This window comes from Odocoileus virginianus, chromosome 9 (assembly GCF_023699985.2).
Source record: "Odocoileus virginianus isolate 20LAN1187 ecotype Illinois chromosome 9, Ovbor_1.2, whole genome shotgun sequence".
Lineage (NCBI taxonomy): Eukaryota > Metazoa > Chordata > Mammalia > Artiodactyla > Cervidae > Odocoileus > Odocoileus virginianus.
Window position 1 is genome coordinate 56,270,343 of NC_069682.1, and position 16,102 is coordinate 56,286,444.

At 41.3% G+C, this 16,102-nt stretch overlaps 1 protein-coding gene across 2 annotated transcripts in view; it reads left to right on the forward strand.

Moving 5' to 3' along the window:
• The window catches only part of CSNK2A1 (casein kinase 2 alpha 1), a 54,185-nt gene extending 53,398 nt beyond the window's left edge, over positions 1–787 (forward strand). For both annotated transcript variants that reach the window (XM_020900872.2, XM_020900871.2), the window contains one exon: positions 509–787. In XM_020900872.2, the coding sequence (XP_020756531.1) occupies positions 509–624 (116 nt within the window). In that variant the 3' untranslated portion in view covers positions 625–787. The remainder of the gene's footprint in view (positions 1–508) is intronic.
• The last annotated feature ends 15,315 nt before the right edge of the window (positions 788–16,102 follow it).

A 16,102-nucleotide genomic window follows, 5' to 3' on the forward strand; every position in this document is an offset into this window, starting at 1 on the left:
GCCATGAGCACATGAACTTTGACTCTAGCCTTCTGCTGTTCAGTTTGTAGTGACTAGCCACATGTGGCTATTTAAATTCACTGAAGTCAAATGCAATTGTAAAATCAGTTGCTTAGTTTAGTTACACATTGCAAATGCTCAGTAGTCACATGTGGCTAGTGACTGTCATGTTAGTACAGGTTACAGAGCAGAAGGTTTGGTTGGACTGTGTTACCTTAGACAGTCTTGGGTTGGAATCCAGGCATGCATACCTACTACTTAGCTGTGCACCTTGGACAAACTGCTCAAACTCTCCAAACTTAGATTTCCTTCTCTGTCTTCTAAATTTATTGGAACTTAACTTTTAATTTGTGAGGATTCAATTTGAAGTTAATTTATAAAAATTAAGGCAAGGCATTCAATAAAGAGTATTTATTGTGTCACTTTTGAGATAGGTGCTTTGAAAAACCGGTGACTTAAGAGTTCTGTGGTTGGTGCTTCTAACTCACTGTCAGCTGTTTTCTTTCAGGGATTTCTTCAGTGCCAACCCCTTCACCCCTTGGACCTCTGGCGGGCTCACCAGTGATCGCTGCTGCCAACCCCCTTGGGATGCCTGTTCCAGCTGCCGCCGGCGCTCAGCAGTAACGGCCCCTTCTGTCTCCTGATGCCTGAGCAGAGGTTGGGGAGTCCACTCTCTCCCTTGATGCAGCTTGCGCCTGGCGGGGAGGGGTGAAATACTTCAGAAGCACCGTGTCTGAACCGTTGCTTGTGGATTTATAGTAGTTCAGTCATAAAAAAAAAATTATAATAGGTTGATTTTCTTTTTTTTTCTTTCTTTTTTTTTTTTAACTCGAACTTTTCATAACTCAGGGGATTCCCTGAAAAATTATCTGCAGGTGGACTATTTCACAGACAAATTTTTTTCTCCCCTTCCAAATTCAGTTTCTCATCACTAAAGATCAAAGATAAACCAGCCTCAATTCCAGCCGCTGTGTTTGGGTGGAGATTTCTTCCCATGCTCACCATTGCTCCCCTACCATCCCACACTCTGGGTGGGGGGGGGGGGGGGTGTACTTCACACTCTTCTCCAGAGATTACAAAAATGTAGCTTCTTCAAGGGAGGTGGGAAGGAAGGAGGAAGGGAGGACCCAACCTATAAAAGCAGTGCACTGCTAGTCACTTACATCACTTTACTCCAAAAGTGCTTCAGTGGGGTTATCCTGGTGAATCTAGTGGAAATATGTCTTAGTTACATTGAGAAGCTAAAAATCTACCCAAAGTGCAGACAGGTCCTGAAAGCTTCCGTGCAGTTTGAATCATGTCTTATTGACCTAACCTAAATCCAGCTCATTTAGTTTGTTTAGTTTAAAACTTTAATACCATCCCTCCCAGACTCCTTACCTTGGTCCTCTGCCCTTTCATCTCCCAACATGCTCTATAGCTGGTAGGAGGGGGAAGGTAAAATCTTTTTCAGTTTTCTTTGACTTGGCCCTTTTGAATTCAGTTAGTTATTGGGCATAACTTATTGCTTTTTACAAAAGGAAAACATTGTCTATGTAGGTTTCATGCTAGCAACTCTTTAAGAGCTAATGAGAGATGTGGCCACTGAAGTTTATTTTCAGCTTTCTACCTTCATTTCCTCCTACCTTCCCCTTCCCTCATACGCCATCCAATGAGAAGACCTGCCCCTCAGGTTTATAAATGTATCTGAGTGGTAGGAGCAGAGCCACTATCTCCAGTGAAACTGAAATGGTAGACCTGTAATTGTGGGAAAACTAAACTCTCTTGTTACAGCCCTGCCACCCCTTGCTGTGTGTATATATATAATACTTTGTCCTTCATATGTGAAAGATCCAGTGTTGGAATTCTTTGGTGTAAATAAACGTTTGGTTTTATTTATCAAGGTTAGATTTAAGTTCCCTGTGTAAAGGTTTCGCTGGGTGGGTGTCTCACGTTCACATCTGAAGGGCCTGCAGCCCTGTACCATGGAGGCTTCCCAAGGCCCCCATTTTTATACACCCCTCGTTCAACCCATGGTACCGGGCAGGGCAGAGAGGCCTTAAAAAAGCACCACAAGCCAAAGCGTCTCTGGGGATTAAGGATCCTTTGCCATAAAATCATTTTGTGTCTCAGCAGTGCAGGGATTGGGGATGGGAAAAGTCGCCAGTTTTTGTGTGTTTGTGTGTATGTAAAGTGGATTTTCCACTGTAATCCAACCACCTAAGTTTATCAGGTGCTTCACTGAGGAAGCCTAGTTTTTTAAGCACAATAGCAAAACCATCAGCTCTGTATTATCTCCTGTTATTCCATTACAGTAGCTGCTTGTGGGGACTAGGAAAAATTCTTCCAACATATTTTAAGACCTGAAGTCTTAGTTCCCCATTCTTCTACCTTTATGGATTTACAGATTTTTCTCACCCGGGCAGCAGAGGTAAACATAATTGTTTGAGGAGTTGAATTTAATGAACTTATCTAACTTTGTAACCCATCTTGGCTCTAGTAACTTTATCAAGGTGGTGGCTTTAGTAAATATAATGGTAAACTTTAGAGAAAGCTAAAGCCTTCTTTTTTGTTTCTCCACCATAGGGAAAACATTCTGACTGTGTGGCAGGGTGATTTTCTTCTTTGTGGCCACATACAGTGGATATTTATTGTTCTTGACCCTTTTTTGCCCTAGAATGCTGTAGGGGGTTACCATGTTGAATCTGTGCAGAAGCTCAAAGCGCCAGATGTGCCGGAGATGCAGTCTGTGATTTCATTTGCACTGGATTATGATTTGAAGAGGACTAATGAATTCTTTCTTCTGAGGTGGGGAGGAGGGTTGTAAATCAAGATTTTACATCACATCCTTGTAGCTCAGAGAACAACCTAGGTGTAGCTGAGGCTAATGTGGGAAGCTGCAAATAGCTGGACCTCCTAACATGCATCAGACCTTGAAGGAAGCTGAAGGTGAATGCAGAGGACTCTGAAATGCTACCCAAGAGCCTTTTAAAAGAAATAGAAGTTTTAAAAATGCTACTTAAGGAGTTACTGCAGAAGCATGAAAAATTTAAAAAAGACCCAGTTGGGTGGGTGGGAGGGACAAGGGTTTACAGAGTAACAACTTCTGTGTTGCTGTAAGTTACCTCATCTGCATACCTTGTACTGGGACACTGCATTTCTCAGCACTGCCTGTCTGCATTGATTAGATGGCAGGATTTGGAATGCCAGTTTCAGATGTGTTGGCAGTTACTCTGAAAGGTGTTTTTTTTTTTTAGTATTTTTTTTAACATTGAAGTGCTCCTCCCCCCACTTTTAAGTTTGAAGTCATAAGTTTACCCTCCCCACCTCAATGATTTATTGGTTGTAATTGTATTGTAATTGGTATAACAAAAACATAAATTGTGCTGGGAAGAAGTTGTGCCATGAAGGTCTTTAATTTTTTTTTTTTTTTAAATAAAAAACATTTAAACAAATGAAATGTCCCTGCAGCCTGAGCAATATGCTTCTCCTGCCGACACCGTGTGTTTTAGATTCCTTAGTTCTCATGTGCTTTGAATTTAACACTGGGTTGATGGCAGTGTGATGCGGGATGGATTAAGGTTGGTGGAGGAGCACTGAAGTCTGGGAATTTTTAACATAGAGATATAATGAAGAGAGCATGATGTTGCTAAACAGGATTGGTTTCATTCCTGCCCTTGTTACATACCTGGCTACTTGGCAGGTATGTTACTTCTGGATCTGTTTCATCATCCACAAAATGGAGCCACTGCTTCTTTGGGATTGAATGAGAGTAAATATCAAGTGTCTGGCACCTGCTAAACCTAACTCCCCTGGCCCCTTATATGGAGGATTAGTCCTTGGCCCTGACTTTGCAGATAATTCACAGTATGACCTCTCTCTCCTCTGGCTCTTTTGGGACCTCTGTGTGTTCAGTCAGGGGGAGACTGGATGAGATGTCTTCTGAGCTTCTTTTCAGCTCTGACACTGATTTTAGAAAGTTTGAGTTGGTGCATAAAGGCCCATAGAGACAGTGTGTTAGCAGAAAAGACCAGTGTTAGTTAATGGCAGTAAGCCCTGTGGAAGATCAGTCTTGGGAGATACCTCCCAGTGTGGGAGGCAATTTGCAGTCTTGGGGCCTAGAATGAAAGGTCCACTGGTGAGCTTATGGGAACATATTTGGCAGCTTAAATAGAAACTATGAAAAGGCCAGTAAAAGAAGTGAAACAGAGTTGGTTTTTGTTGTTCATTTGGTAAGTCGTGTCCGACTCTGTGACCCCATGGACTGCAGCACACTATGCTTCCGTGTCCCTTGCCGTCTCTTGGAGTTTGCCCAAGTTCATATCCATTAAATTGGTGATGCCATCCAACCATCTCACTCTCTGCCTCCCCTTTTTCTGCCCTCAGTCTTTCTCAGCATCAGGGCCTTTTCCAATGTGTCGGCTCTTTGCATCAGGTGACCAAAGTAATGGAGCTTCAGCATCAGTCCTTCCAAGTATTCATCGTTGATTCTCCTTTGGATTGACTGGTTTGATCTCCTTGCTGTCCAGGGGACTCTCTCAAGAGTCTTCTCCAGCACCACAATTTGAAAGCATCAATTTGTTGGTGCTCTGCCTTCTTTATGGCCCAGCTGTGACATCTGTACAGGACTACTGGAAAGATCATAGCCTTGACTATATGGACCTTTGTCGGCAAAGTGATGTCTTTGTTTTTTAATACACTGTCTAGGTGTGTCATAGCTTTCCTGCCAAGAAGCAAGCATCTTCTAATTTCATGGCTGCAATCACCATCCACAGTGATTTTAGATGTCACTGCTTCCACCTTTTCTCCTTCTATTTGCCATGAAGTGATGGAACCAGATTCTGTGATCTTAGTTTAATACTAAGTTTGTTGTTTTTTTGTTTTTTTGTTTTTTTTTTGAAGAAAAAAAATTTTTTTTCTTTTTTTTTTTTCCCTTTATTTTTATTAGTTGGAGGCTAATTACTTTACATCATTACAGTAGTTTTTGCATACACTGAAATGAATTAGCCATGGATTTACATGTATTCCCCATCCCAGTCCCCCCTCCCACCTCCCTCTCCACCCGATCCCTCTGGGTCTTCCCAGTGCACCAGGCCTGAGCACTTGTCTCATGTACCCAACCCGGGGCTGGTTATCTGTTTCACCCTAGATAATATACATGTTTCAATGCTGTTCTCTTGAAACATCCCACCCTCGCCTTCTCCCAGAGTCCACAAGTCTGTTCTATACATCTGAGTCTCTTTTTCTGTTTTGCATATAGGGTTATCGTTACCATCTTTCTAAATTCCATATATATGTGTTAGTATACTGTAATGGTCTTTATCTTTCTGGCTTACTTCGCTCTGTAAAATGGGCTCCAGTTTCATCCATCTCATTAGAACTGATTCAAATACTAAGTTTCGAGCCAGCTTTTCACCTTCATCAAGAGGCTGTTTATAGTTCCTCTTTGCTTTCTGCAATACGTGTTATCATCTGCATATCTGAGATTGTTGATACTTCTCCTGGCAGTCTTGAGTCCAGCTTGTAACTCATCCAGCCTGGCATTTTGCATGATGCGCTCTGCATCATAAGTTAAATAAACAAGGTGACAATAAACAGCCTTGTACTCCTTTCTCAATTTTGAACCACTGAGCTGTTCCATATAAAGTTCTAACTGTTGCTTCTTGACCCGCGTACAGGTTTCTTAGGAGACCAGCAAGATGGTCTGGTATTCCCGTCTCTTGAAGAGTTTTCCACAGTTTGTTATGATCCACGTAGTTGCTTATTGATGTCAAATGAGTATATTCTACAACATTATATACTTGAATTGCCATTTATTCTTTCTCATTTAAAGAAATAAAGTTGAAATCAGGAGATGCTGTTATCCCAGATTCCTAGTTTTCTTTCAGTGTTCAGTGCATCCCTATATTATTAATATTGGGAGTTGAGAAACATGGTTTAGATAAAAGGAGCCATTGCATAATATCATGTATCTGAAATGCCTAGGTTAAATGAATGTTAATTTCTGACATTATCTGTTTCTTATTTTATCCATGAGACAGATAGGAAGATTAAATTATTAAAATGGGCCTATTAGAGGCAGAGGAATATACTTTGTAAAATTAGAACTTCAGAGTGTGGCCAATGACTGTAATCCTAACATAGTAGAGAGCATTGCGGATTGGTTGACAGATTTCAAAATTTTTTTATTTCCTCTCAGTCTTTAAATTCCATCATGTTTCACCTGTTGTCAAGTGTGTTATAAGTATCTCTTGAAAAAATACCTAGTTCTGTCACCATTCCCACTGCAGATTTCTCCCCTGAGATTAGAGTTGGGTTTGAGTAATTATTTCATCTTTTCAGTCCTTGCCTACTTCCCTGCTGGTAATTTCACCCTCCCTTGTGCCTCAGCTTTGAGGACTGTGGCTGATCATTAGTGGTGTGCATGCTAGAGAGGCTTTCTTCCTGGGATTTTTTCCTGCTTGACAAATGGTCACCAGAAGTCTTTGAAGTAAAGTTGTCCCCAGTTCTGTCTTCAAAACATGGGTCTAAAAACCTTAATCTCCACCATATTTAAAGTCACCTCTCTCTGCTTCCCCCACTACCGTCTCTATCCCTGTGCCCTTTTTCCTAGTAACACCTGAACTTGTTATTTTTGTCTCTGTTCCACCCTGCATGCAAACTCCCTGATGACCTTGTATGTTTTACTAATCTGTGAATCTGTGCATCCTCATAAAAACCTTTTATGAGGATGTGGTAATATCCCTCAGAATTGAAGATCAGTGGAGTATCACAGGGAAAATGCTTGGCACCGTGTGTGTGTGTATACTTAGCAGTGTCCAATTCTTTGTGACCCCATGGACCGTATAGCCTGGGAGGCTCCTTTGTCCATAGAATCTTCCAGGCAAGAATACTGGATTGGGTTGCCGTTTTCTTCTCCAGGGGATCTTCCTGAACTAGGGATTGAACCTGCATCTCTTGCATTGGCAGTCTCCTGTGTTGACAGGCAGATTCTTTACCACTAGCACCACCGGGGAAGCCCTACCAGGTTCCTAGTAGGTGCTCAATAAATAGTAATTCCATCCTATACTCCCAGTTCCACCTTCTTCCTCCCTCACATACAATAAGTTAATTGGGAGTATTGTTGAATAAGATCTTAAGATCAGAGATCCTTGTTCATAGGTTTGCAGCTGTAATTATAAGATGTAGGCCAGACTGGATTAACACGACAAAATTTTTATTTAATGTTTGCTGCTTTATTTAGTAATGTAATGAGCCTTTGGTGAAATCTTAAGTGGCTGAAGGCTGAGCAATGATCCTGACCAATTTAGGAGACTTAGATGCCACACACAATATCCCTGCTTTACACCATTTGTATATAATAATGTGAAATTCAGGCTGTTCTCCAAGTAGAACAGACATACAGAGGGTGTCACAGGGTAGTCTGATTCTGGAGTCAAATTTAATGTAGACAAGTGCTTTCTAGATTTTATAACCTTACTGTGATTCTGTGGTAAATTTTAACTACTGCAAAGAAGTAACCTAGTTGAACTTCACATGCTGTACCAAGTTGTAAAGAAGCTGTAACACCCATGAACCAACCCGAGTCTGTATTACCAATACAAATGAAGCGCCTTTTGCCCCTCTTCTCTTCCTCCCTGCCCCAGAGGTTCTAATATTGTTTTCATATGTAAAATTTGAGTCTTGGTATCTATTTTGTAAAGTGGTTATTCAGGTTAGATACAAATGCTTGCCACAGTGTCTGGCACATAGTAAAGTTAGGCTGACATTCATTTCCACTCTGAATTGTGTGTAATTGTGTAGGTCATGTGCATGTGCAGAAAAAGATGCCACATAAGCTGTGCAGTGCTGTAGACTTGTGCATTTATTTCTATAATTTTACAGCAGATGGCTCTAAGTATCTGGTTCTAGAAGAAGAAAAAATCCATGCCCTAAATATGACAGGTTTTCAACAGATGCAGATTGTTTCTAATTTTCATGAAGGCCAGCATTGGCCTATTCTCACCCCCATCACTCTTTGCCTCTAAGATCCTACCACTCTTGTCTCTGAATTTTTCTCTACTGAAAGCCAAATATTCTTGCACTACAGCAAATTACAGTCTGGATTTGTCTCCCTGTGGTCATAATCACCAGGGATTCTTAGTGACCTCAGTGTAAGAAGCTCTTCCCCAGACACCCCCAGATGTGAGACTACAGGATGGCCAATCCCTTTCTTGGAGAAGTTCTTGAGGGGATTGAGTATTTCTGAATCAGCTTCATTCTTGCATCACCTACTTTGACAGAATTTTCTTGGCTCCTCTAATGATAAAAAGGAAAAGTAGCAGCAGCTGGCAAGTGGTTTCCTGATTTCACCCTATGAGTCAGAGTTTCAGCTATAGATAGACATTTGTAGACATATCTCGAAAGGGAGGATTTGCTTCTCTGTTGAACAGTTCTGAGAATTCTGTGGTAAACTTCCTATGAAGAAACCTGAATTCTCATAGCTGTTTACTCATTCTAATTCCTTGCTCACCCACTCAACTTCATCCCCTCAGCTCAGAATCAGGGTTACTTTTCTACTCATCTTGACTGGTCTTTACAGAATTCATTTTTTTATAAAATATGCCCCTCAGTAAACATGTGCTGATGTCTGTGAGCCTGGTCCCATGCTAAACACTGGAGATTGGGAGAGATGAGATGCACAACCATGGGGAAATGTGTTATTGTGAAACAGAAAAGCAGAAAACAAATTGTTCCCTAGGGGGGAAAAATCATTGCTAGTCAGCATAGTGGATTGCTCTAAAGATAGGTACTTACCTCTAAATATGTGAGGATGCTGATATAACTTAATTTACTTTAAAATAAATAGCCAGTTTCAAAGAAAGAAGTGGGAATTTCCAGATGGCAGAAAGGAAGACAATTCATCCTGAAGGTAAGTGGGTATTGAAGTCACAGTGGGCCCCAGGACATGTGACTTGGATACAGGTGGGCCTCAGAGGGTAGGGGCTAGGATTTGAATGCCCTCAGGGAGAGAGAAGACAACCTCAGTGTCTTCGAAGGTAAAAACAAAGAATCCTCTGGCACTTGGAAAGGCTGCTTCTGGGAAAAGAGTTTAGAAGAAAACAAAGTTTAGCTGTAGTTGCTTCTGAAGGGTGAGTTTGTGATACGATGTTGTAGAAAAACTCCTTAGGAAGGAAGAAGCCCTGAACTCTTGCAGAGGGGAGAATGATCAAGAAAGCCTTTGCAGAGGAGGGGATGCTTGGAGCTGAGTTAGAGGCCCTGCCTTAGCAGGTTCGAGCTGCCAGGGCCCACACTTGCCGTCAGAATCCATGCGTGTTGCTTGACTCTGCTTCACTGAGTGCCTTTGTATAGCTGTGGTTCCCGGATCGCTGTCCAGGTTTCTAACCAGTCATTAAAGATAAATTTTCTCTTGATTTTTTTTGCTCTCTGGTCCTTCCATTATCCTCACACAGATCTCTAGGTCAACTATAGTTCAACTGATCTAAAGTGGGTTCAGCCAAGCGGCTCAGCTTCAGCTTGAGGATTGATGGGACTGAACTGAGCTCCTGTGTTTGGTTTCAGGCTCCATGTAGTTCCTTCTGGGTCCCATGCTGAAGTTGCAGCAGCTACCCAGGGCATGTTCTTATGGTGGGTGGCTTGGGGCACAAGAGGCCAAAGGACAGACACCAAGCCACAAAGAAATCCAAGAAGCTCTAAGAACATGAAACAAATTTATACACACAAAACTAGGCATACCATATTCAAAATACTAAAAGGACTTCCCTGGTGGTCCAGTGGTTAAGAATCAGCCTGCCAATGTCAGAGGACACAGGTTTAATGCCTTATCTCAGAACTAAGATTCCATATTCTTTAAAAATTTTTTTTTAAGGTTAAGAAAAAATCTTAAAGGCAGCCCAGAGGGGAGAAAAAAAAATGGGACATTGCATGTAGAGGAAGCTTAAGAATTATCAGAAACCATACAAGCTAGAAGACAATGGAGTGACTTTAGTACTGAAAGTAAAAACTCAATCTAGAATCCTATGCCCACTGAAAATCTCTTTCAAAATGAGGGGGGAAATAAAGCCTTTTCTCAGACAAGGAAAAACTGAGGAAATATGTTACTGGAAGAAATAATAAAGGAATATTAAAGGAAGTTCTTCAGACAGAAGGAATAGGATGCCAGACAGAAACTTGGACCTACACAATGAAAGAGTACTGTAAATGGAATAGATGAAAGTAAATTTCTAAAAGATTTAATTGCCTTAAATATAAAGTAGGAGGTAGGCAAACTTTCTGTAAAGGAGCAAATAAATGACTTAGGTTTTGCTGATTACATGCTCTCTATTGCAACCACTCTGCTGTGGCATGAAAGCAGTCTTAGACACTAGGTAAAGCATGGTTGTGTTTTTTCAGTAAAACTTTATTTATGGATTTAGATTTGCATTTCATATAAGTTTTATGTGCTGCAAATTATCCTACTTTGATTTTTTTTTTTTTTTTGCCAATAATTTAAAATTGTAAAAGCCACTCTTAGCTCATGGACTGTACAAAATCAGTCAGTGAGCTGATTCTGGCATGTATGAGTTACCCTTTGCTAACCCCTAATCTAAAGCAAAAATATTAACAATGAATTGTGTATTTATAGCATGTTAAAGTTTTTAAATGTGAATAAATGAACTGCAGTATATAATGAACTACTAAGCAATAAAAAGTAATAAACTTGATATATGCAACAACATGGATCAATCTTAGAATACTATGCTGAGTGAATACTAGACCAAAAAGACTACATACTATATGGTTCCATCCATATAATATTCCAGAAAATGCAAGCTAATGTAGTGACAGAATGTGCTTAAGCAGTTGCCTGCAAGTGTAGGTTGAGGCAGGGTTGGGGTAGAAGGGAAAGAGGAAGGAATTTAATAAGCAAAGCAAAGCATATGATAGCAGCATGAAGAACAAAAGGGAGGAAATGGGAATCTACTGTTGTGAGGTCTTTATACTTCCCATGAAAGCAGGATATTATTTGAAGGCAAATTGGTAAATTAAAAATGTGTATTATAAATCCTAGGGCAATCATAAATTAATCTCCACCTCTTTCCCACTCTCGGCACCAGGGTTTGGGAACTTTTCTTGGAAATGCAGAAACAAAGAATTCAGCTGTATTTCATAGAGTCAGATGTAGGAAGTATGTGAAACCTGGAGCTGCCAGAGTCATGTTATGAACCCAGGACCTGTGGAAGAATGCAATCAACATGAAGAGATGGGCAGCTGAGAGACAGGACATGTAGAAGGGCAACAACTTTTCATTTAATGTGAACCAGTGTATCTTTTTGCCTGAGCTTTTTTTTAGGGGGGAAGGCGGGTGGTGAAATTGTCCATCCCTTGCTCTGTAAGAAAACACCACAAATTGATAAAACGCCTACAGTAGGAGACTATCCCCTACTTTGAACATCTCTAGGGAAGGCCTGCACTTTCTTTTAAATGACTTGCTTGATTAGGTCCACCCAGGCCAATCTTTCAGTTGAGTACAGAATCAACTGATCTAAGACCTTCATTACCTCTGCAGAGTGCCTTCATCTTTGCCATATAACATCACTGAATCATGAGACTGAGATCCTATTATGGTCACAAGTCCTGCCCACACTCAAAGGGAGGGAATTCATCAGGCATGTACACCACGGAGTGGGGATTTTAGGGACCATCTTAGAATCCTGCCTACCACACAGACCTAACGGGTGCTCCTGTACACTTTACTCAGTTAGGAGTCTTGGTTTCTGGGATTTTCTGTGTTCGCCCAGATTTCTAGGTTGCCCTCTTCTGACCTCTTTTGACTTGGCTTTTCAATTGCCTGGTTACTTTGTCTCTTTCCCATTAGAAGTTGAACAACTCAACTCAATCTATGGCCTGTCTCATAGCCTAGCACTGGTTTCATCCATAAACTTTTGTTATATGGATAAGTGGAAGTGATTCTTATTGGAGGTAAAGATTAATCTAGATGACATCAAAGAACATATTCAATGCTAAAAAAAAAAATTCTTTAATTCACCCTGCTGACTCCGTCCAGTCCAAACTCTGAATATGGTTGAAGAGATTCTGTCTGGCTTGTCCCTGCACACTTCTCTGCCCTCACTAGTGTCAAAGTTCATTTTGTCTTTCCTGTTGTGCTTTAAGAAAACTAAACCACTTGTAGTTTCTAGACTGCAATTTGCTTCCTCATAGCTTCAAGATAATGCCTGTGCTATTTTCTCTGACTAGAATGGTCTTCCCTACATCAACTGACTTACTGCTGCCCTTTTCTCTATGTAAGTTTAGAAATCACTACCCCAGGAAACTTCCCTTCATCACCCTCTTCTGCCCTTGTGTGTGGTTAATCCCATTCTTTGGGCTTGCATAACCCTCTAAGTTTCTTCCTTTCCTAAAACTTGGCACGCTTTGATAAATCCATCTCCCTTACTAATCTGAGCTTCCTGGAGCACAGAGACTAAAGCTTCATTATGTTGGCTCCTAGCATGAGCTGGGGGAGGACCATGAGCGTTTGTTGAGCAAACAGTAATCTTGGGGGTCTTCCAAGATATTAATGTTTCTCAATGTCAGTGGTAGACCAACCTAGCGGGCTCCACACCCAAGCCACAGGGCAGTGGGCATGACCAGTGTTCAGATCATAGGCTAGTTTCTATTGACTCAGGAAGGTTTCTTAAAAATTGTCACCTGCCACCTAAATCTCTAAACAAGAGTGGACATGGGAAATTAAGAGGCAAAATCACTAGCATCTTTGCTCACCCTCTCATTTAGAACTCCATGGTGATGAACTGCAACTGTAAGTGCTGCTCAAAACCCATTTTTTCCACATCCCCACCAGCATTTGATATTATCAGTCTGTAAATTTTTGCCAGTCAGAGAAGCAAATTATATTTAATCATCTCTTCATTTCTTTTTTGTATCTATTTACTGCTATATGTCCACCTGCTAGGGCAGGGGCTCTCATAAAGGAAGACTCAGTAGATACTGATTGAATGAGTGGAAGAATTAAAAAAAAAAAAAAGAATTCCCTGTTAGTGCAGTGGTTAGGACTCCATGCTTTCACTGCTGAGGGCCTGGGGTTCAGTCCCTGGTCGGGAAATTAAGATTCTGCTAGCTTCATGGAGCTGCCAAAAAAAAGTGCTGTTCAGAAGATGGGGTACCAGTCTGGGACAGAAACTGATTATCTCTAAGGGACACCTTGTTCCATCTTCTTGAGCACTTGACAGTAGTTGGCCCTCTCCCCCTTTTCCTGGTGAGCCAGCCACTTTCTTGTTTTACAAAGGATGTGAGCTGGCTCAAACCTCACAATAACCACACACTATTTAGCCCGAGAGTTATGATAGTGGCGAGGGGAGCCAGTCACGTCTCATCACTATTGCAAGCAGGAATCCAGCTGGCTCAACTGGCCAGCACAGTAACTGAGAAGGGAAGAAACATCCCAAATTGCTTCAGCATGCTACTCCCAGATTGGCTTGACCTAATTTTTTCTTCAAAGCAATAAACATCTTTTTTTTTTAATTAGTTGGAGGCTAATTACTTTACAATACTGAAGTGGGTTTTGTCATACATTGACATGAATCAGCCATGGAGTTACATGTATTCCCCATCCCGATCCCCCCTCCCACCTCCCTCTCTACCTGATCCCTCTGGGTCTTCCCAGTGCACCAGGCCCAAGCACTTGTCTCATGCACCCAACCTGGGCTGGTGATCTGTTTCACCCTAGATAATATACATGTTTCGATGCTGTTCTCTTGAAACATCCCACCCTCGCCTTCTCCCACAGAGTCCACAAGTCTGTTCTATACATCTGAGTCTCTTTCTGTTTTGCATATAGGGTTATCATTACCATCTTTCTAAATTCCATATATATGTGTTAGTGTGCTGTAATGTTCTTTATCTTTTTGGCTTACTTCACTCTGTATAATGGGCTCCAGTTTCATCCATCTCATTAGAACTGATTCAAATGAATTCTCTTTAATGGCTGAGTAATATTCCATGGTGTATATGTACCACAGCTTCCTCATCCATTTGTCTGCTGATGGGCATCTGGGTTGCTTCCATGTCCTGGCTATTATAAACAGTGCTTCGATGAACATTGGGGTGCACGTGTCTCTTTCAGATCTGGTTTCCTTGATGTGTATGCCCAGAAGTGGGATTGCTGGGTCATATGGCAGTTCTATTTCCAGTTTTTTAAGAAATCTCCACACTGTTCTCCATAGTGGCTGTACTAATTTGCATTCCCACCAACAGTGTAAGAGGGAATAAACATCTTTTAATCGCAACTATGATTTAAAGATTAGAAATGTTTTAAACTCTCACTGTTAATATTTTTGTGGTACTTTAAAAAGAAAAGTGAATTATTACATTTATAAATGCAGTTTCAAATGTTCAAAGGCAATTAATTGATGAGGTTTTATTAATGGTAGTTACCAAACCAAACTTGGTTCTACTGGCCCATGCACAATAAAGCCAACCTACCAACCCAGGGTTGTGGCGAAGAAAAGGGCAACATTTATTGCAGGGTGTCGTCAACACAGAGTCCACACAGCTGATGCTTAAAAGACCCAGATTCCCTGGTGGCTTTCAGGGAAAGGTTTTCAAAGACTTGGTGAGGGAGGGGTTGTATGGTGTGCAATCAACTCTTGGACATTTTTCTTACTCTTTAGTGGTGAAGTAATCAGGAGTCAACATCATCAACCTTCCAGTTTCAACTGGACTGGGGTCTACATGCTTGTGGGCAGCATATAGTTAACTTTTTTCTCCTGGTGGGGGTTTCAGGATCTGCCAAACAAGTCAAAGGATATGGCTCCCAGTATATCTACAGCCCCTGAGAAGGAACTAAAGGGCCTTGGCTAAACTATTATTTTGCCTTGTTTGACTGTTTTCCTTCCTTTCTATATTTTTTCCCCTCACTTCTCTAATTAAATTTATTCCTTGGAACTTGAGGAAGGCCTAGGAGGCTGAAGTTTTTCTACAACAAGCCACACGCAGAGGACATGGAGGAGGGGTGCAGGGAAGGGCGGCTCGGAGGAGGGGGGCCGGGTCTATCCTCTGAGGGCTCTATACGGTCTTACTCATAGTACCAAAGAAGTGATTGTTATAAATGACCCAATCAAAAAATGGGCCAAAGAATTCAACAGACATTTCTCCAAGGAAGACATACAGATGGCTAACAAACACATGAAAAGATGCTCAACATCACTCATTATCAGAGAAATGCAAATCAAAACCACAATGAGGTACCATTATACGCCAGTCAGGATGGCTGCTATCCAAAAGTCTACAAGCAATAAATGCTGGAGAGGGTGTGGAGAAAAGGGAACCCTCTTACACTGTTGGTGAGAATGCAAATTAGTACAGCCACTATGGAAAACAGTGTGGAGATTTCTTAAAAAACTGGAAATAGAACTGCCATATGACCCAGCAATCCCACTTCTGGGCATGCACATCAAGGAAACCAGATCTGAAAGAGACACGTGCACCCCAATGTTCATCGCAGCACTGTTTATAATAGCCAGGACATGGAAACAACCCAGATGCCCATCAGCAGACGAATGGATGAGGAAGCTGTGGTACATATACACCATGGAATATTACTCAGCCATTAAAGAGAATTCATTTGAATCAGTTCTAATGAGATGGATGAAACTGGAGCCCATTATACAGAGCGAAGTAAGCCAGAAAGATAAAGACCATTACAGTATACTAACACATATATATGGAATTTAGAAAGATGGTAACGATAACCCTATATGCAAAACAGAAAAAGAGACTCAGATGTATAGAACAGACTTGTGGACTCTGTGGGAGAAGGCGAGGGTGGGATGTTTCAAGAGAACAGCATTGAAACATGTATATTATCTAGGGTGAAACAGATCACCAGCCCAGGTTGGATGCATGAGACAAGTGCTCGGGCCTGGTGCACTGGGAAGACCCAGAGGGATCGGGTGGAGAGGGAGGTGGGAGGGGGGACCGGGATGGGGAATACATGTAAATCCATGGCTAATTCATTTCAGTGTATGACAAAAACTACTGTAATGATGTAAAGTAATTAGCCTCCAACTAATAAAAATAAATGGAAAAAAAAAGAAGTGATTGTTAAACGTACTAGATTAATGAA